A 20,727-nucleotide genomic window follows, 5' to 3' on the forward strand; every position below is an offset into this window, starting at 1 on the left:
GAAGATAATACTATTTTAACTTTTATTATTATATAATATATAATATAAATAGATGTCATAATATTGATATGTATATAATAATACATATTATATATGCCAAATATATATATAACAGATATATATATATTTCTGCTTATAATTAAGTTTAAAGAAATTCTCTTCACTTGTTTTATGAAATATAGTTAGCATACAAATTGAGTTTCATAATTTGGGTTAATATAATATATCCTATACCTCTAGTTAATGTTTGAGATGCAGATTTAAACTGATTCATTTCTGATGCTTGAAGCAAAAGTCTGTATATTATCTAATACAAGGGCTAACAACACCACATATAGTTATATTTATGATAGAAATGTTAGCACTACTTATGTTTCGTACACCACTCTTCAGTTTGTATATTCACGAAGAACAAATTGGTTTTAGGTTGCTTTTTACACACTCTATCATGCCAATAAGTGTTGAGGACACTGAACCAAATATGGCTCTTCAAAAAGTGCATCTTTGCTAAAATGGAAGATTTCTATGTGAGCTAGCCATGAACTTGATTTAATTTACTAATAAATTGCATTTTCTTTGCAAATAAAAATGCATTATACATGACATTGGACAAGAATATCCGAAGGAATTACAGTTCAATTACAGTTCAGGAAGTCTATATTACCATCATTTCACAAATAAATTAAAAAACAGAAACAAAAACAAAGACCTCCTTACCCAAATCCCCAACAATTTTCCTACCTCTGCCTCCCTAACATGCAGATCTAGATAACAGACCAGTCAACATAAAGACTCATTCTTAAACACTGTTATTTGCCTTACACGAGTGTTACATAAAGACTGTTTGTCAGGTAAACGCTCTATTTTTAATTGCCAGTCTCAAAACCTGTCTACACCCCTCGAAAAGATGGCGTGTAGCTCCACGTGCAGTGTGGCCACCTACGTATAGAAGAGAGAGAGAGTAGACATTAAAGAGCCCCTGAAAGAGAGGAGATATTTTCCTACCTTTTCACACAAGCAGACAACCTGGCTAAAAAACTGCTTTTCTTTAGCGGAGAACATCAGGAAAAGACTGAGCCCAAGAATGCTTTCATCTTCTTTGCGTACACCTCCCTATGGATGCCTCCTTTGTCCCAGATGACAATAGCGTCACACATAAGAAACATTAAATTTCACCTCCAGCAGATTTCATTCCAGCAGAATATAACATAACAAATTCTGTTAACCAAGACTTTGGATTTTCAATGTTTTATGGTTCCTCAGAATAGACACAATCACTAAGGAAGAAACATCACACTTGTGTTGCATAGAAAACATACAGAAGAATACACACACACACAAAGATACACGCACACACACATACAAAACTGAAAATAAAATTCGCATTGGACTGCAGAAACGGAATACAAAGGTTGATATACCCTTGGGAAATAGTTGGAATTTTTATTGTGTGCAATGTTACTTTTAAAAATGAGACATTTGAAAAAACATAGTCAAAGAAATGAAATACAGTAAAATGAATAAAGCAAAAAAGTAATCTGTATGATTATATTATAACCATATCTGTAAAGGTGACTGAATTTTCCAATGGTCGACTGACAGACAAGTTTTAAAATTCCCATGTTTCATTTTAAATGATAATTTAATGCTGCTGTTTTGATATATGCTTATGTTTAATGAGCCAAACATATTGATCAGGTGGCATCCAAGTTAACATGTGTCAGGGTATACAAAAATAACATGAGATATCATGTAGGTCTTGCTTCAACTTAAATAAAATAATAAAATGGCAAGTGGATATGATGAGAAGCCTCAAGTCTTAGGTGTGTTACTGTTCTTTGCGATCTGTTTGCTCTGGTTTGGGAGGAACAAATTATACTTCCATGAGGTTTAGCTTCATTCCACTTTGTTGGGTTTTGAAAGGCCACCAAATGTCAAGCTTTGGGACTTGCTAAGTTTTGCCTTTCAAGACATAATTAGAAATTGTTTTGTATTTAATAAAGCATCCAACATCAAACCTTTAGGACATATTGAGTTTTGCTTGTGAACTTTTTTGTAAAAGTTATTTTGGATCTTGGGAGGGGATCGCTAGCACATTTTAAAAATAATGCCATGTATCATCAAACTCCAAAAACATCTTTCTTCACTCGTAATACTAAAACCATGAGACTGTTTTGACTAAAATGAGCCCTGAACTCTACAGAGGGCTTCTACATAATGGGAGATTATGCCTGTTGTTAAATGTCTATTTTGTAATTGGAAATCACTAGAGTTTTCACCCTCAGAGCCCCCCTGTGCAGGACACTACACAAAATCTTTTCTCAAAAGTTCTAGAATAAAGACTTTTTTAAGGAAATCTACCAACAACTGCAACCAAACCCTACATATGGGCACATGTATTTTAAAAGCATTTATCATGAGAAACTCACCTAATTTACTAAATATCCAATCCTGAGTATACCTAAACCTGTTGTCTATTGGGCTGTATTTATTTATTTTTATTTTCTATATTGGGTTGTATTTGAGATGCTATACATAGTGCCAAAATTAGAAGAAAGCTCATAAGCACCACCTTTTGTTAAAGTCAAAGACGTTTTCAATTTTTCTGACAGTAAATTCAGATTTTAATTGTTCCTGAGTTGCTCAGACTTGGAAAATTTCAATTTCGACATCTCACACATGACGAGAATGACATGTAAGGGAAAGGCAGGTATTGCGCAATGCTCCTTTGAAGGCTCCTTCCCTTCATAGTGTTTGTATTTCTCAGCCAAATGTAAAAAATAGCAGGCTCTCCCAAATAATGATACTTTCTCTGCCTTCCCCTTAATATTCTCCAAGTTAGAGCCTAGTGATATTCAAGGTGAAGTGTCTTTCCAGCAAAATCTGGCCATTATCTAGATTCTAAATGTGAGAGAAAGTGGAATGAGGGAAGTAGCATTGCACGTTGTGCCAAAGCTATCACAAATCTTTCCCAATGTTTTCTCTGAGTGCAAATCCCATTCTCTCAAAATTCCAGGAAATCATAAAATCTCTCTGAATTTTGAAATGAGAGCTTTTCCGCAATACTCAGATCTAAAATAAAAATTACCACATGATATTCTTTTTTTCCATGTATGGTAAAGAAAACTGGTAGCTTTGAATAAGAAACATTTCTTACAATAAAATAATTCCTATGTACTTTATAGACTTGAATTTTTGCATTACTTCAATGTATATTAGAAGATGAAAAGATACAAGATCTTCAGTAGGTTGAAGAGTTAAATGAACTAATTTGTCCGTGATTTCTGTGCCGGGAGTGTGATTCTAGGTGAAATGTGCTGAAGTCCTATGTGCCTGACTGCCTTTCCCTGAGAAGTTCCCTGCTCAGGGCTCAAGAGCGATGACACTAGTTAGCGTTTCTCTGGGGAATCAGCTGGCATTGCCGGATCTCTGCAAATTGGACAACAGGTTCCTTTCACCAATTCAATTCTGGGGCATGCAGCCAGGGGACAAGTCTCCACCATGCAGGTGACCTGGCCACTCTGAAAGGCAATATTCAGTGATTATTTCCATGTATCTTACAGTGGTTTCACCTTTTTAAAAGTTTCTTAGGATACATACTCTGATCGGCTATCTCAATATGATTAAAATTACCCATGATATGAGCTAATTTTAACATGTACTTCTTACTAATGCTTTATTTCTAAATTTGCAGCACAAAAAAAGAGAGTGGAAGTTCTGGCCTATAAAAGTTTGCCTCCCAGACCGTGGGGCATGGAGTATAATGTGCATGAGGAAGCTCATAGGTTTTCATTGCAGGGAGAGGCAGGAGCAATTGGGATTGCTTTGTTCACAAAACAAAGACTGAGCTTTTCTGTTTTGGTGGATACCATGCTACACTTTTTCGTATTTCCCAAGTGCTTTCAGGCAACACCATAGTGAGCCTGACTAGGGAATCAGGAGACAAATTCAAGCCACATTTCTGTGTCTGTTTACTTGTGTGACCTTGGGCAAAGTCCACTCAAAATTGCGAGCATCAGCTCTCTCAATTAATAATGAAAACGTGAAAAGTCCGTGTGGTATTTCACAAGTGCTCCTGAGGTAGTGGCCATATTTACATCGATAACCAGACAACTCAAGATCTCACATCAAAATCTTGACCTTGAAAATATGCCTAAAATCTATTCACAAAAAAGACCTTTTTCTCTCTTTTGGATATTTCAGGTCTGTCTCAAGTGGCAGGCTAGCCGGAGTGAACCAGGAGGAGGAAGATGGAGAAAGTGCGGGCAGCGCATACCTTACACTTACAGCTAATGCAATCTTCTTTCATCCAGTGCTCATTGTCTTTCCTCCGAATCCCTTTATCATCTGTGCATCCCTCCTGCCTGAGGCGTGCCTCCAGCTTGTTTATCTGACAGAGGAGGTGAAGGAAAGGCAAGTGGGAATTGAAACAGTGGCAACAAAGCAGATACCTAACACAGCTTGATGAAATGCTCTACTGTGTAAGCACACACCTAGGGGGCAAAAGAAACTTCAAAGCCAACATAATTTTTCTTAACATTTTTTTTTTACCCAAAACTTAACGAATCCGAGAAATCCAGTGTCTAAGCTAAAAATTCCCCACATGTGGCAAAATACTGAAGATGGATCTAATATCTGAAACAGGTAAGTTATAAAGGAATAGACTTAGAATTAAATGAGTAAAATGATATATATGAAAAATATCTTCTCAGTAGTCATTCATATTAATTCAACAAATCAATAGTCTGTTTATTTTTTGTACTTAGGTTATCCTAAACAGCATTCTTTGAACAAATGTTTATTGGATTTCAAAGATAAAGAAACCAATCCAGGGTCTCAAGGAACGTAAGATTTGGTAGAATGACAGATCAATAAATCACAGTGCTAAGCCAGTTAGATGATGAGGGTATATCAAAAGCAGAGGAAGAGCAGAAAGCAACCCTCTCTCGGTTCTGCCTCAGGGAACAAGGGAGGCCTCACATGGGGAAAAGCGTTCGAGCTACATATGACAAAATGATCCAGAACAAGCAGGGAAAAGGCATTTGAGACAACAGGGAGGAAGTCTGACCAAAGCACGGGGACCACAAACAGGTCGGAATCTCAGGGGTATAAATCGCTGTGGAAGGTAAAACGCCCAGGGGGAGTGTTGAGGGAGTCAAGGCAGCAAAACAATTAGGACCTTAACAGTCTGATGAATTAATTTTGATATGACAGTGTCTAGTCAGCGGGGGGAAATTGCAGTGATCACTGTAATGGCAATATGAAGGCAGACCAGTGAGAGTGGAGGAGGTCCACACGGGCTCAGCTGGGAAGGGGAGAGGTGACAGTGGGAAAAGCCACTGAGCAGGTGGGGCCGCCCGGTGGGAAGAGGGGGAGGGAAGGGAGAGACATGCAAGACTGCAAAGTGCCAGCTTTCATAAGGCGCTAAATGATGATGACAATCGCCAAGATATATTCTAGAGAATACATTACGAAAGAGTAATGATCCACCGAGAAATTTAAGATGCTTAATTTAGAGGAATTTTAGAAAGGATGTCTAACCCCCAATACCTCAGAATGGGACTGTATGTGGAGACAAAGTGCTTAAAGAAGTAATTAACTTAATGCGGTGCTTGGGTGACTCAGTTGATTAAGTGTTCAACTCTTGGGTTTGGCTCAGGTCATGATCTCAAGGTTCATGGGTCTGAGTCCCACATCGGGCTCTGTGCTGATGGTGTGGAGCCTGCTTGGGATTCTCTCCCTCTCTCTCTCTCTGCCCCTCCCCAGCTCAAGGCTCTCTCTCTCTCTCTAAAAATAAATAAATGAACTTAAAAACTTTTTTAAAAGTAATTAACTTAAAATGTGGTTATAGAGATGCGGCTTAATCCAGTGACTGGTGTCCTCATGAGAAGCAGACATTAGGGTCCAGACACACAGTTGCAAGTCTGTGTGAAGATACAAACCAAGGAGAGAGACCTCAAGAGAAGTCAAACTTGTCAGCACATTAATTCGGGATTCCCAGCCTCCAGAACTATGAGAAATAAATTTCTGTTGTAAAGCCACCTAGCCTGTAGTATTTGTGATGGTAGTGCTAGCAAACTAATATGTCATCGTTAGCACTAGATCCCATATTCCCAAAAGAAGTTTCTAGTGTATATCTAAGAATCACTATGTTTTTATCCTCTAGTGAACATTTCTTTCAGATTCTCTGAACTCTGTTATTTGGTTGGTAACGATACAATAATTTCAAATACTTGACCATAATTCTTTATATGTGACAGAAATTACTGTGCCCAAGAAAAATTTGGAGACGAACAATAGACCAGATTAGATGTCTTGAAGACGTAAAAGCAATAATTGGTTTTTAAATGTTTATTGAGCACCTATTTGTCAGCTAGTCCTAGGGGAGACTACAATGATAAATATTCCTGGGTTTCTATTCTTAAGGAGTCTGCAATGTAGAAAAGGAGAGTGAATTTGTGCAAAAATAAGTCTGATACAAGCCCAGATGTTGTGCGTTATAAGAACATATACATAATGGTATGGCATTTCAAGGAAAAACAACTATTTCTAGAAAAATGGAGTAGAAAAGGGAGTAATCAGGGAAGAGTTTAGAATTTAAATGGTACTTGTGCTAAGCCCTGAATAAAGATGGCACTTGGCCATGGGAGTATTTATGTACATGAACATGTGGGTGAGGGGACAGTACACTTCAGGTAGAGTGAAAATGGGTAAATGAAGTTGATAAGAGGGGAGGGTGAACAGTGAGTTTTTAAGTTTGGGGGAAAAACATAAAACATGTGAAAAAGGTTATTTGGAACTTAGATTTTAAAATGGGTTAGGGCTACATTTTAAAGAGCCAAGAATACTTGTGAACTTGAAATTCATGAAGAAAACAAAAAACTCTTGATGTAAAAATAAATAAATAAATAAATAAATTTGGTTGTGTTAAATATCTGACCACATTTGGGTTGAAGGAGGACAGCAGGATGGCCTTTGGGGGTAATTTATTACCATCATGCCTACACTTGGGAAGTGACATCCATTGTTCATTAATTTATTCATTACCCAATAGGATTATTAAGTATCCAGTATATGCCAGCTAAACACTGATTAACCAGAAGACTAAATCTATGGCTTTACGTGAGCAGTGAGAATGGAGACGATTGTAGGAGAAACTAAAAATTATGAGGGAGGAAGGAATGATGGGGTTTTACAAAGACTAGCTGTGGACTGAATTAGTCATTGCCTGAGTAGGCTCATGGGTGTGAGGAATGAAAATCATAAAAGTGTGAGTGATTATGTCCTAGAAGACTAAGACAAAAAACAAACACAATACTTTTATTTCTAAAATTGCTGAGACCATGAAAACATTAGTAAATTTGAATAAGTTCCAAAAATAAAAAAGAGGAGAGGCAATTATAAGATATGAGAAAGACATTTAGGTGGCAATTTCAGTCCTCAAAGAAAGAAGTATAGCAAAGCAAAATAAATAACAGCAACACATCTACTGCAAATTCCTGGCACTTAAGGCGATAAAGTATTTTCAAGTGACAAAGAAACTATCTGAGGGAAACAGTCTGAGAACTGTCTGTGTACCATAAATATAAGAGATACAGTGCATGATGAAATTTTGTTCTGGACTTAATTATAAAGTTTTGAGAATAAGAGGATGTTTGGTGTGAAGTCAAAGAACATGCTGGACCATAACTTTCCTTTCCCTATTTTTCCATGTGCTTATTGCTAGTATACTAGCAAAAAAATTCATTTTTGTATAGTTATCTTGTGTATATTCTATCCTGTGACCTTGGTGAACTTATTGATTAACTCTAGGAATAGTTTGGTAGATTTCTTCCAAGTTTCTAAGAGGTAACCATATCATCTGAAAATAGTTTTCTTTCTTTCTTTCCAATCTGTAGACCGTTTCCTTTTCTTGCCTTATTATGTTGGCAAGGACTCCCAGTACTGTGAATAATAAGAACGGTGATGACAGGCATCCTTCCTTACTGGCAATAGTACGAGGAAAGCATTCAATCTTTCACGATTTAGCCTACTACATTATTGATTTTGGAGCATTAAACCAGTCTTGAATTCCTCAAATAACTCCACTTAATTATGCTGTATAATTCTTTTTATGTATTGCTGTGTTTTATTTGCTAATATTTTGTTGAAAGTTGTTGCATCCATATTAATGAGGGATATTGGTCTGCAGTTTTCTTTCTTTGTACTATTTTTGTCTAATTTGGTATCAGATTAATACTATATTCAAAAAATAAAAAGTTTCCTCCCTCTGCTATTACTGGAAAATTACTGTTAATTTTTCTTTAAACATTAGGTAGACATCACCAGTGAAGCCATCTGCATATAAGGATTTGGGAAGGAGATTTTTTAAATGACTAGTTCAGTTTCTTTGGTGGTTATAAAGCTATTCAAATTAACGATTTCATATTGGATGAATTCTGGTAATTTGTGTTTTTCAGGGTTTTTTAGTCCACTTGATCTAAGTAGTCAAATTTAGGGGTGAAGATTTTTCCTTCTTTCTTTTTGTACTGAGTTTATTGAGTTGTTACTTTTTTTAGTTTTTGAGGTAAAAACTTATTTTGATTTGAGAGACATTTCCTCTTTTCTACTGAATGTATTTGGGGCTATAAATTTCCCTCTCTGTGCTACTTTATGTTAATTTATGCTTCATTTTCATTCACTCCATTGTATTTTTTTTATTTCCTCTTCTCTTTGACTCATGGTGTATTTAAGAAAATATGTTGCTTCCTTTCCAAATATTTGGTCATTGTCCGGTTGTTTTTCTCTTATTTCTAGTTTTATTGTGTTGTGTTCAGAAGGCAAGCTCTCTATGACATTAATTCTTTAAAATTTATTAATGTTTCTATTATAATCCAGAATAAGGTCTATGTTGGTCCTGGAGATGGGCACTTGAAAAGAGGAGTGTTCTGTTCTGTTAGAGTGAGTATGCTTTGTAAATGTCAGTTAGATCCTATTGTTTGAAGACATTTTTGCATTCTTCTAAATCTTTCTGGCTTTTCTTCTTAGATGTTCTCTGTATCATTGAGAAAGAAATGTTAACGTTTTGAACTAAACAGATTTGTATATTTCTCTTTCCAGTTTTATTACTCTTTGCCTCATATATTTCAAATATTTTGTAGTTCTCTTAACTAGTGAATGGGTACTTAAGACTTGTGTTCTTTGTGGTTGGTTCTTTTATCATTATAGAACAAATCTTTCTGTCCTCGGTAATCTTTTTCCTCTGAGATCTATTCTATCCAAAATTAACTTACCTACTCCTGCTTTATTTTGATTAATGTTTGCATAATATATATAATATATATTTTCCACCATTTTATGTTCATCCTTCCTATATTGTTACCTTTGAAGTTAGTTTCTTGTAAAAGGTATAGTTAGGTTATGATTTTTAAAGTTTGTTAATACCTGTCTTTCAATGAGATATTTAGAATATTTACGTTCACTGTAAGTATTGCTATGTTAGAGCTTCAATATATCAAGTTATTCTTTGTTTACCACTTGTTCTCTCTATTTTTCACTTCCCTGTGTTCTATCCCTTGAATTCCTGATGGCTGCTTTAAAATCCCTGTCACATAACTATAATATCTTTGTCACTTTAGTGTTGGATTTCACTGTCTTTTTTTTTTTTTTTTCTTCATTCCATTTGAGATCCTCCTGGTTCTTAGCATGATGCATAATTTTCTATTGAAATACGGATGTTTTGAGTGTGATGGTAGGAGACTCTGGATGTGATTTAAACCTTCTGATGTAGGTGTTCTCCTCTGAAACTGCCCTGGTAGGAGAAGGAGGGCACACGCTGTGTGGGAGTAGGAGTCTGTGTTCCCCACATGGCCTCTGCAGACGCCCAAGGGAGTACTTTTCATTAATGCTAGATGGAGCTGAAAGTCTTGGCTCCCTGTTGGGTCTCCACTTATACTTCACTAGCTAGGAAAGGTAGGTACATTTTTTACTGTTCCTTACACAGCCTCTACTAACACCACAAGGTGGGGAAAGGAAAGGGTGATCTCATCACCAGTGGGAAGTAGTGAGTGTCCTAAGTCTCCAATAGGCCGCCTCTGACAACATCCCAGTGGGGAAGGAGACGGGTGTTTCAATACTGCTGGGTAAGAGTGGAAGTCCCCACAGAGTCTCCACTGCTTTTGATGGTAGTCACCTAAAAGGGATGAAAATCCCTATTTCCTACTTGGCCTTCTGTGACAGCAGCCTCATTGGGGGAGTTAGGATGCTGCAATACAGCCTGGAGTAGGTGGAAGTGTGGCCTCCTCACTGGTAGCCATGGTAGCAATGGCACCATGGTTCTATTTTGTTCCACTGGGGTAAGATAGCTATTGCCTGAAAGTTTTCTCTAACACCAGGCTGCCTCTTTCCCGGTCTTTTGCCTCTTTCCATTGGGCCTTTTTTCCCCCTTCTACCTATTGTCATTTCAAAGCTGCGAGACTATTCAGCTCCAAACTGGGTTTTGTAAGGAAAAAACAAACATACTAAAAACCAAGAAGGATTATGTTGTTCCCTGGGGCCCATGGCCACCAACCAGTAAACTTCTTTTTCTCCACCATTCTGAGTCTTCCTCTGTTTATATGTGACGTTTAGGATTTTCAGTTGTACATTTCGAGCAATAGATGGAATGGATCAGTTCCTTTAAAGACACAAATTATCAGAACTCACACAAGAAACAGATATCCTGAACAGCCTGTATCTATTAAGGAATCAAATCAATAATTTTAAAACCTTCAAAAAAAAGAAAGCACCAGGCTCAGATGAATTCACTGGTGCTTTACACTGAAAGAAGAAATAAAAGCAAAACTCCACAACCTCTTCTAGAGCATAGAAACAAATAGAATACTTAAAGCCAAAGCCAGATTAAGAATATGAGAACAGAAAGCTAATAACCAGTATTTCTCATGCATGTAGATGGATATATTTGCAACAAAACAACAGATTTAATCTAACAATGTATAACAATTATATACCATAATCAAGTGTGATTTATTCCTGGTATACAAGGCTTGTATACCTTGGTATTGTATACCAATAACATGTTCCTTACTTTCATCGGAGATCTTACCAGAAGTACTTTTAACATCAGACACACCTCATGTCGTTTTTCTTATTCTTGATTACGTACTGTCGAGCCACTGTTGACATCTTTCTGTTCTTTATATAAGTCACAACTTCCTTTAGCTTTGTTTCACTTTCTAGGGTTTGTTACAGTTAGTTAATGTTACTTTTGTAACATTACCTGTCCCTTAATTGGAAAGATGCCTCTAGAGTCTGTCTGATTCCTTTCTTTCACTTATCCTCATATACTTGTTCAATAAAGTGATGGATCTGGGTTTTCTGGAACAGTTATCATTTATGCTTTTCTCCCCCAGGCTTAATTATTATTACTTTTGCCCCCTTTGAACTCACGAAAAGATGCACTTTGGATTAATAAATTATAATGGTCAATCTACTGCTCTCTATATCTCTTTTGATATCTGTTTGACTGTTTAACTAATTTGAATTCTGACCAAGAATTTAGTCTTTATGACTACAAGGTATCATTCTAGCTTTGCATTCCATCCTTCCCACCACCCAACCAATCACCAAGTTATAGTGAAATATATGATCTCGTCTAAATATGGGTCATGGGTTATCTGTCATTAACTTATCATCAACTGCACATTTTCCACAGATCTCAGAGGAGAAATCTAGACCACTATACCCTAATTTCTTTCCCTGTATGGCTCTGGGTTAGTCTACCAATGAGATGCACTCACGTAAGATTGGGAAGGAGAGCAGTATTATTCTCAAGCACTGTTGTTAAGGTACATAGGCTGACCTCAAGGCTTCTGCAAATTTGCTGAGATTCACTGTGCCTTCCAGGTGAGCTCCTGGTGGACCAAATACCTTCCAGCACCTGTTTCTATGATTTTTGGTACTCCCACTCTTCCAACAGTTGTGAAAACCTCTGACTTCTTGTATGAAAATCCATCTTACTTGGAATAACTAGAGGAGTTTCTGTTATTTTCGCTGAGACTGGACTTATTCAATAGATCCCCTTGGGTAATAAAATAAGCTTATGTTTTAACTTTAATTTCAGAGTTTCATCTGTCTATTGAAAAATTCATAATAAGGAATAATAAAATATCAGAAAATAAAGTTCTCTCTACAATGTCATAAAATTGATGTGGTATTCCAAATGATTTTAAGTGAGTACATGCAAATGTCTCAGTGATATCTGTATATCTCCACTGTACTATTCTTCACCAGTACTCAAAGGCACTTTTTGAGTTGTGTCATAAGGTCTAAGATCTGATCATGTCTGACATAATTTCTGAAAAGTGATAGAAATATAAATTGCCTGTCATGATTATATAACTCTGAAAATTTAGGTCCATATAAGAAAATAGGTAGACTCCATTTTTTATCACATTGTGGCTCTAGAAATTGTATCGAAATATACAGGACATTTTGTTTTCTTAAGCAAATGACACACTTGCAAGATAAATTCCTAGCCTATAATGCTTTAAGTAAATTCTAGCTCTGGCTAATAATGTCATAATGGCATAGTTAGTATAAATACCATAAACCTCAACCATAAAATTATAAATACCTTTATGATAGGGTCCTAGAGAAGGAGAAAATATATACATTATACTAAAGGGTTGTGGGAAAAGCATATACCATATGAAGACTATAGTTCAATTTTATTATGATCTTGACATTTATAACAAAGTATAGTACATGCTTATCTTATTAATTTTAAGTATAAATTAAATGCAACCTTGTGAGTCTTATTTAACTTGAATAGACCTTGAAATAAATGGTTCAAGAGCTGACTTGAATGGCCTAGATTTTCTTTTAAAAATCTGATTGTCTGAGTCTGAATATATGTCTTATTATAGTGTATATTCACTCAAAATGATACTAGGGATCTGAGACTTTATCCCCAAGTTTCAACTATTCTTTATAAAGTACTTACTGTGACATCAGTTTGAAAACTTTGCTAAGTGTTTAACTTTAATTAAGGTATAAGTTTTTATGTATCATCTGTTTATTATATACCACATCCCGCCCCCCAACAGACACCCTCCAGAACCAAGTAAATTAGGCACTAACACAAACAAAAATAATTAAATGTTCTGAGTGTAGTTTTGGCTCTAATTATCTCTTCAATGATCAGAATCATATTTAAAGGGCAAATATAATCATTATAATCCACTGATTACAAAATAGCTAGAATACCATGGAATTCGCAGACCACTTTTATTACTTTGAGTCTATCATGGTTAAGGGATCAACATCAATGGATATCTTTTCTAGATAGTCCAAAGTCACATAATAAATGTAAATGATAAACAATGGAAAATGTCTGGACTGACACTATCTCACAGCCTCACAGACATAATGTACCTAGGTTAGAAAGTAAAGGTAGAAACCCTTGGCTAATAACTAAAGGTTCGAATCTTGTCATAGACAACGGATGGGTCTCAAGAACAACAATAATCTCCTATGTGATGAGGACCACTATGGACTACAGTTTCTATATCCTGTTTAATCTACTTCTTCATTGTCTTTGATTTCACCAAGAAAAATACACATGACTTTATCTGTATGCTCATTTTTCATAAATTAAAGGGTTGGGTTTTGCTTTTATTTATTTACAGAATGTATTGCATCCAAGGTGATGAGCAGCAGAAAAGCCACAAAGTTGCACACGCTGCATCATCAGAAACGTCTGTCTTTAGCTAAGAGGCACACTTTCACTATTTCAACATCAAAACTCAGGTCTTTGTATAGGAAATGACAAATTAATAGCAAATGTTAATTTCACAAATCCTGAGGGCTTCTCATATCTGAAACTTTGGATTGCCCTCAGAACTTCTGTCCCCATAATCCCGTCCCCCCATGAGTGCCTGCTGCTCTGGTCATAGATATAGCTGTAGACGCTCCTGAAAGCCACCCAGGAACTATGTGCAATTTATCTGTGTTCCATTCTCTACTCTTCTCTTTGTCCAATGTCCTTTACATGATCTGCACTGATTTCTGGCTTGAGTCAATATTTCCCATTGCTGGTATTATGTCATATTTGTATATTTATTCCATTTTTATATGCGAAGATTTGGGTAGGTGTCATTCAGTGTGCACACAGCTCTGTGCGCTGCTGCAAACTGTTCTCATCGGTGTGGCCTGGCCACAGCTCAGGGAGACCTCGGACAAGCAAGTAACTTGTTCTGCAAGTGTTCCATAAGATAAGCATATATTTCTGATAAAGTTTACCTTGATAAAGAGTGATGTCTTGCAATATAAGTAGTACGTGATGCCAAATATCACATGATCACAACTGAATCAATGGCCCTTCTCTCTCTCTCTCTCTCACTGCGGGATTGTGGGTGATCATGTCCCATGCTCGGATGTTCAATCTCAGGCCATGGTGTTTGGCAGAAATCAGTGATTTTTCAGAACGCTGGAAGGTGCCCACCACTGGCACTAGTGTATTTTTTGTAACGTCAAAGCACCTATGGACAGTCCTTTGCTTTCCCATAAAAGAGTAAACTTAGGAATGTTCTGCTTCATTCTAGGTCAGGCTGCCTGTAGATATAGACCCTCTCCTCTGCTGCCTTACTGCCAATTACATTAAATATTACAGGAGTTGATTAATACTGTACTGTAGTCAATATCCATGCAAGCATATACAAAGGCCTGTTAGTGACAGTGAAAGTCGTCCTACACAATAACCTTCCTCTCTCTGGTCTCCCTCACACCAGCCATGAAAGTTTTCAAAGGTAAGTGCAGGTTAATTTGTTTATTTTTCTTTATATTTTGTATTTTCTTCATTATTTTGTGCTATATTACAGTATTATAATCATTTTTATATGAATATTTTTGGATTCTGGAATGGATCATCTAAGTTTACATTATTTCTTATGGGGAAATTTGCCTTGATACGCAGTGCTTTGGATTTCAAACATGTCTGCAGAATGAATTATGCTCACAAACCAAGGTTTTACTGTACTATGTGTCAGGTATGGAGAATTCTGCAGTGAAACAGTCCTAGCTATTAAGAAATTTACTAATGGAATGGGAGAGATAGAGCAAGTTAACAGGGAAAAACACTTTCTCTTTACCTATTTAGAGACACTGTGCTCCTTCCGACACCTGAAGGTTACTGGACACCCAGCAGGACCAGCTACTGCAGTCTCGCGGTACCTGGGAAGCTTCAAATCATTGTAAAACATATCAAAGGTGTAATTATCACCACCAAAGTGTAGATAAAATTAGACTGAAATGTTGCTTATGGATTCTGCCTGTGTCTGCAAATCCTATAAAATATGCTTATGAAAAAAGAATTTCCTACATAAATAGATTAAGGTTTAAAATGAGCAGGACCCACCTTCTGCAGCCCAGCACTAAGGACTCTCTCCTGCCATTGTAATTTATCTCTTCTATGACACATGAGCTCTGTGATGTCCCAGAGTCCTAGGTCACCTCAACCATTCCAGGATAGAATAAACTTAACCTTTAAGAATAACCTTCTAGAAACAATGCTTCACATCTTTCAGATTTATGTTCAGACTCAGACTGGACAAGTGATTGGACAAGTGGACGTTCAAGTCACAAGGATGGGCACTCTGGGTAACGCACTAATGGGGACCAAGGCTGCCTCCAGCTCTCAGGTGGCACACATGGCAAGCAGGTAATCTCCCATTTCGATACAAGATATGTTTGTGTTCAAAAGCAACAGTCATACATTAAGAGGGTTACTGTTCACAAACTGCTCCTGCCACAGAATCTCATTTGATTCTCATTACATTCCTGAAGGTCCAGACGACAGACGGTTGCTCTGAATGGTTAAACAAATGGCCCAAGTCAGACGACTTGTAAAGTCAGAACTTCCTGACAGCAGAAACCATTGGCTTCTCACAGCCCCACAGAGCTTTCTGCTTCAAAGCCTCTGACAGGACGAAGGAAAAGCATACACTACCCAGTAACACTGTAGTAGAAGAAATAGCCAGCATGGCACCATGACTTGAGAGAGACCAAACTCCATGTCTGAAACCATCTCATTGCCATTTCTTTTTTTTTTAAATATTTTAAAATGTTTTTTTATTCCTTTCTGAGAGAGAGAGAGAGAAAGAGAGAGAGAGAGAGACAGCATGAGCAGGAGAAGGTCAGAGACAGAGGGAGACACAGAATCTGAAGCAGGCTCCAGGCTCTGAGCTGTCAGCACAGAGCCCGACGTAAACCCACGAACCGTGAGATCATGACCTGAGCCGAAGTCGGACGCTTAACCAACTGAGACACCCAGGCACCCCTCATTGCCATTTCTAATACAAGCCAAATCTCTCATTGATTCTTTCCCAAGTTTTAGGAACAATTAAATAAACCACGAGGCAGAACAACCGAGAAATTAAGCAATAAGGAGTGTGGAAATTTCATTTTTAACAGTAACTTTTTCAGAAAAGGAAATCCAGAGAAAGCAGTAATCCCTAAGAGGCTTTATTGACTCCCATTTCAAAAAAAGAAATTATAGGAAAAGTATGCGTTATGCCTGTTACGAATTATCTACATCCACAGAGATGAAGAGAGCATTGAACACAATTATTCAGAGATGCTGAGCAGGACCCCAGACACAGAGAGCCCCCGTCACGGGAACCCTTGTATATTGGAAACATTGGCATTTAGCAGAAAGGATATGGTTTTACCCAAGTCCTCCATCCCTGAATTCAATGGTTACCAGGAAGCTCTCCACATATATAACCCCCCTTTTATTATTCTAGTACTGTGCTATATATTTACAGAGTTATTGGTCAGATTTTTAAAAATCTATTCATTCCAACCTATACAATAAGGGCATATTTCTTGGGGGCAGGAACATACCTGTTCTCTGAGAGCCTTGATGGTGTTTTGAATTTCAGCGGCAAAATTGCTGAAATCTTGTGCAAACTTTGCTTTTGCCAGAAGTGTCACATTTCTACCATCTTCATCTGCATACAAGTGATCTTGTGGCCTGTGTATATGAGAAGCAAATAAAATGCTGAAAAAGTTGCATGATAAAAAAAAATCAACAAGTATTCCTCTGGCATTGGAATGTACATGGCATTGTTACTGCTGCTCCGTGTGACCATAATAAGGAAGAGATGTGACTGGAATTAGAAACTAAAATTAAATGTCATAAAAGAAGATGATCCAGAGTGTCATATCTGCCTCATGTAGTTTACTTAAAATGATAAGGACGTATTTCCTAGGAATAAAGGGAATACCATGAAGTATTACCTATCTATTTGACATATTATTTAGATCTCAAATTATGCCTTTTGCTAAAAATTGTTCATTTCATTTCATAGTGAAAGAGCAGTGACAAATTAAATATTGTATATTATATAGCACCTCGGTGGGAAAGTTCCTTGCTCCATTATAAATTCATGGCAATAACTAAATTAAGATAAGAACGGTAGTCTGACAAAAATCTAATCTTAAACCAGATACAAAAATAGCTTTGTATTGTCGATGATAAAAGGAAATAAAAATTCTTGGGCTGAATTTAAAATATGATTCCTGGAGCTTAACTGAAGTTCTCAAAAGACACAGGTAAGTAATGAGTTTGGGGAATTGAAAAGAAAGTTCCATCCATCTATGATGACGATATATTGTTAAAAATATTTTTAAATAAATTTGATTGAGTTGACATGCTATTCATGTCTCAAGTTTTCTTTCTTTTTTGCCAAATTTTGTTAAAACTTGTTCCTTATATAGAAGCCGTTGTAACTTTCAAAATGGTCCTGCTTTGTTCTGCTTGGTGTATGTCTTTTATTGTTGAGTAAGAAAATGGCTTGCCAGAAACGGTACATCCTATGAGCTTGTAAAACAATTTCTAAACCAAAGACGTGTTATAGAGTTTTTATCAGAGAGAGAGAATTTAGAAGAAGGTAGCATTGGAAAAGAACAGAAATTACCACGTCCAGCTACCCTCAGTCACTAGATCACCTCTATGTCTATTAGGACAATGAATTAGAGGCACCATGAATCAATAGCGGCCAAACACCGGCTTTTACCATGGTGCTGTGCTCCATTCAATTCAAGTGCACAAGTGTTGCTATGGGTGATATTAATAACAATGGAGAATTTTAATTAAAATTATTTGGCATTTTTGTCTTCATAGTGCTCTCTCCTGTAAGTCATCAGGGTCTAACCAGGGGGCATTTAACCACAAAGAAGTCTGGATGATTGTATAAAGGTGTAATTACCAAGATTTAACGCGCTGACTGTAGGAACATGAGGAGTGGCTGATATTGGCCAGACCAGATTTTATACAATCAGATGGTGTTTATAATGGAGCAAGTATGTGTTGGGTGTGAGTTCTGTGACAGGTATTATGCTAAATAGATGTGAGGGTGCTTTCCAGTAAGTTGGCTGCTCACATTCTCTCAGAAAATACCAGTCGTGAGCAAGCAGGAAATACAACATTTGTATGAGGAAGACAAATAAGAAGGTAATGACTTCTGCCTGGAGTAGAGGGTGGGGATAAGTCACGGATGCTAAATAAAGCAGACTCCAGTTCTTTATCCCTTTCAGGGACCCTGCAGTTCTGATTGCTCTGCCCTGGAGGCCAAGCCTCACTGGAAGCACCCAGCAGTGCTAAGAGATAGTTTAAGCAGCCTTGTTTTTCATATGAGAATACTGTAGCTTAGAAAGTTGTTAACATGTCCATAATAAAGAGCTATTAGATTGCACAGCGAGATGCAAATCATATTTTTTAAAAATGAAATTTAACCTTTCTTAACCACTACACAGACATTTTAGGCCTGATTATATTTGTTTTAGGCAACGTGGAAGGAGAGAAAACAGACAAGGACGCTAACTGGGGAGATTATTGGTGGGCGGTGGTGGATGAAAGAAAAAAAATGGACATAGGGATATTGTTATATTTTAAATTCCTTTTTAAAAAATATTTCTGTATTTTGAGAAAGACAGTGAGTGCTAGCAAGTGGGGGAGGGGCAGAGAGAGAGGGAGAGAGAGAATCTCAATCCATGTGCTGAGCCACGCACAGGGCTCCATCTCATGACCTGAGACGAAATCATGAGTCAGATGCTTTAATGACTAAGCTACCTGGGCACCCCAGTATATTTTAAATTCTTATTCAAAACATGAAATTCAGCATCGAGTTTATTACGAAAAAATTATAATATTTGTCAAGTGGAAGTGATGTGAATTCATGTACAGTGTGTTGAAAAGAGGCTCAATCTGTGACCAAGAGGGTAAATGCAAGAAAGATAAATGAGCAGAGAAAAGTAAAAGTGAAGTCATGGCCTGAGCGCTCTGTGCACGGTGATCGAGGGGGCTCTGAGAGCCAGTTAGTAAAGTCCTCCAGGTTTCCCATGGAATGGCCTCCCCACCTGCGTTGTATGTAAGTCTTGTGCTCAAGTACCACAGAACCATCTATCTACAAAGCATTACTGAAGAACATGCATGTTCAGGCACGACGAAGATACTATTATCTTTTTATCACCATATCAACGATAACTGCCAATTGCAAAGTGTGTGAGTAAAATTGGTGAAGATGGCAGGAGGCTAAAACTGAAGTCACCCAATCTGTAACCAAGTGACAAAGGCTGTATGTGAGTGGAACAAGGTCACCATCTTTTTACTTTTTTAATGTTTTATTTATTTCTGAGAGAGACAGCGTGAGCAAGGGAGGGTCAAAGAGAGAGGGAGACACGGAATCTGAAACAGGCTTCAGGCTCTGAGCTGGCTGTCAGCACAGAGCCCGACGCAAGGCTTTAACCCACTAACTGTGAGATCATGACCTGAGCCGAAGTCGGACACCCAACTGACTGAGCCACCCAGGCGCCCCGGTCACCATCATCTTAAGAGTTCAGATAATAACATACATTTAGTCATTACCTCCAAACAAGTGAAATGAATCTTTTCGGAAGGACATGGATGTGGCCGCAGGGCAGGGCAGAAGCAGGCCGCAAGTGTTCTGTCCACACTACATACTTGTGGATGTGACTATCAGAGCCAGATAGATCCCCATTCACATCTTATGAGGAAAGAAAAAGTGCCTGCAAATATGTGGACCTATATCTATTTCCAATTTTTCTCTGGTGAAACATGTCAGGTAGTAGAGTGAGTTACAAACCAAATGAAATGCTAACTTAAATAAGGGCCAAGTGACTGTCTTCTGCCCCTTAAATTATTTATAGATGGTTCTGACTGGGGCTCCGGTGCCTGCTCAGCTTGCAGGAAGGGGGAACACATGGAATAGATTTCGTTTCCTTAGGCCAGAATTAAAGGCCTCTCTCTCTCTCTCTCTCTGCCTCAATCTCCTTTCATAGAATGTTCTTCCAGAATGCTCTTCATCCCTAAGTACTGAACTCACCTGCTCAATCACACAGTCCAGCCCTGCCACTCTCTAAACACACTTCACTTTTCTTTGCTCCCATGATTTGTCTCACTCTTCTTTCACCCTAGTAAGCACTAAACCTTCATCAAAGTCTTAGTCCTTTTTCTGTGTAGGCTAAAGGCCCAGTAGGATGAACTGCAACCTTGTTCTGAACTACACGGCACCCTAATTCGATTTCATATCACTACGTGCATGAGCACTTTTGCTCCATGAGTTACTATTTGCATAGTGTTTAAAAGAATGTTTGGCATATAGTGAGCATTGAGCAGCATTTGCTAACCTGGCTTTTGTGGAATGCCTATAAAATGCTACTTCCCGC

The 20,727-nt window shown here is 37.5% G+C and overlaps 1 protein-coding gene across 2 annotated transcripts in view; it reads right to left on the reverse strand.

Annotated features, from left to right (window-relative positions):
- Positions 1 to 1,427: 1,427 nt before the first annotated feature.
- LOC120226559 (peroxidasin-like protein) overlaps positions 1,428 to 20,727 on the reverse strand; it is a 44,417-nt gene continuing 25,117 nt past the window's right edge. The window contains exons 4-6 of one of the 2 annotated variants that reach the window (XM_039224730.1): positions 16,882 to 17,011; positions 4,277 to 4,390; positions 1,428 to 3,521 (exon numbers count right to left, since the gene is read on the reverse strand). In XM_039224730.1, coding sequence (XP_039080661.1) covers positions 3,390 to 3,521; positions 4,277 to 4,390; positions 16,882 to 17,011 — 376 coding nt within the window. In that variant the 3' untranslated portion in view covers positions 1,428 to 3,389. The remainder of the gene's footprint in view (positions 3,522 to 4,276; positions 4,391 to 16,881; positions 17,012 to 20,727) is intronic. The other variant, XM_039224731.1, reaches the window with a different exon arrangement.

This window comes from Hyaena hyaena, unplaced genomic scaffold, assembly GCF_003009895.1.
Source record: "Hyaena hyaena isolate Hyena2069 unplaced genomic scaffold, ASM300989v1 scaffold_1762, whole genome shotgun sequence".
Classification (NCBI taxonomy): domain Eukaryota; kingdom Metazoa; phylum Chordata; class Mammalia; order Carnivora; family Hyaenidae; genus Hyaena; species Hyaena hyaena.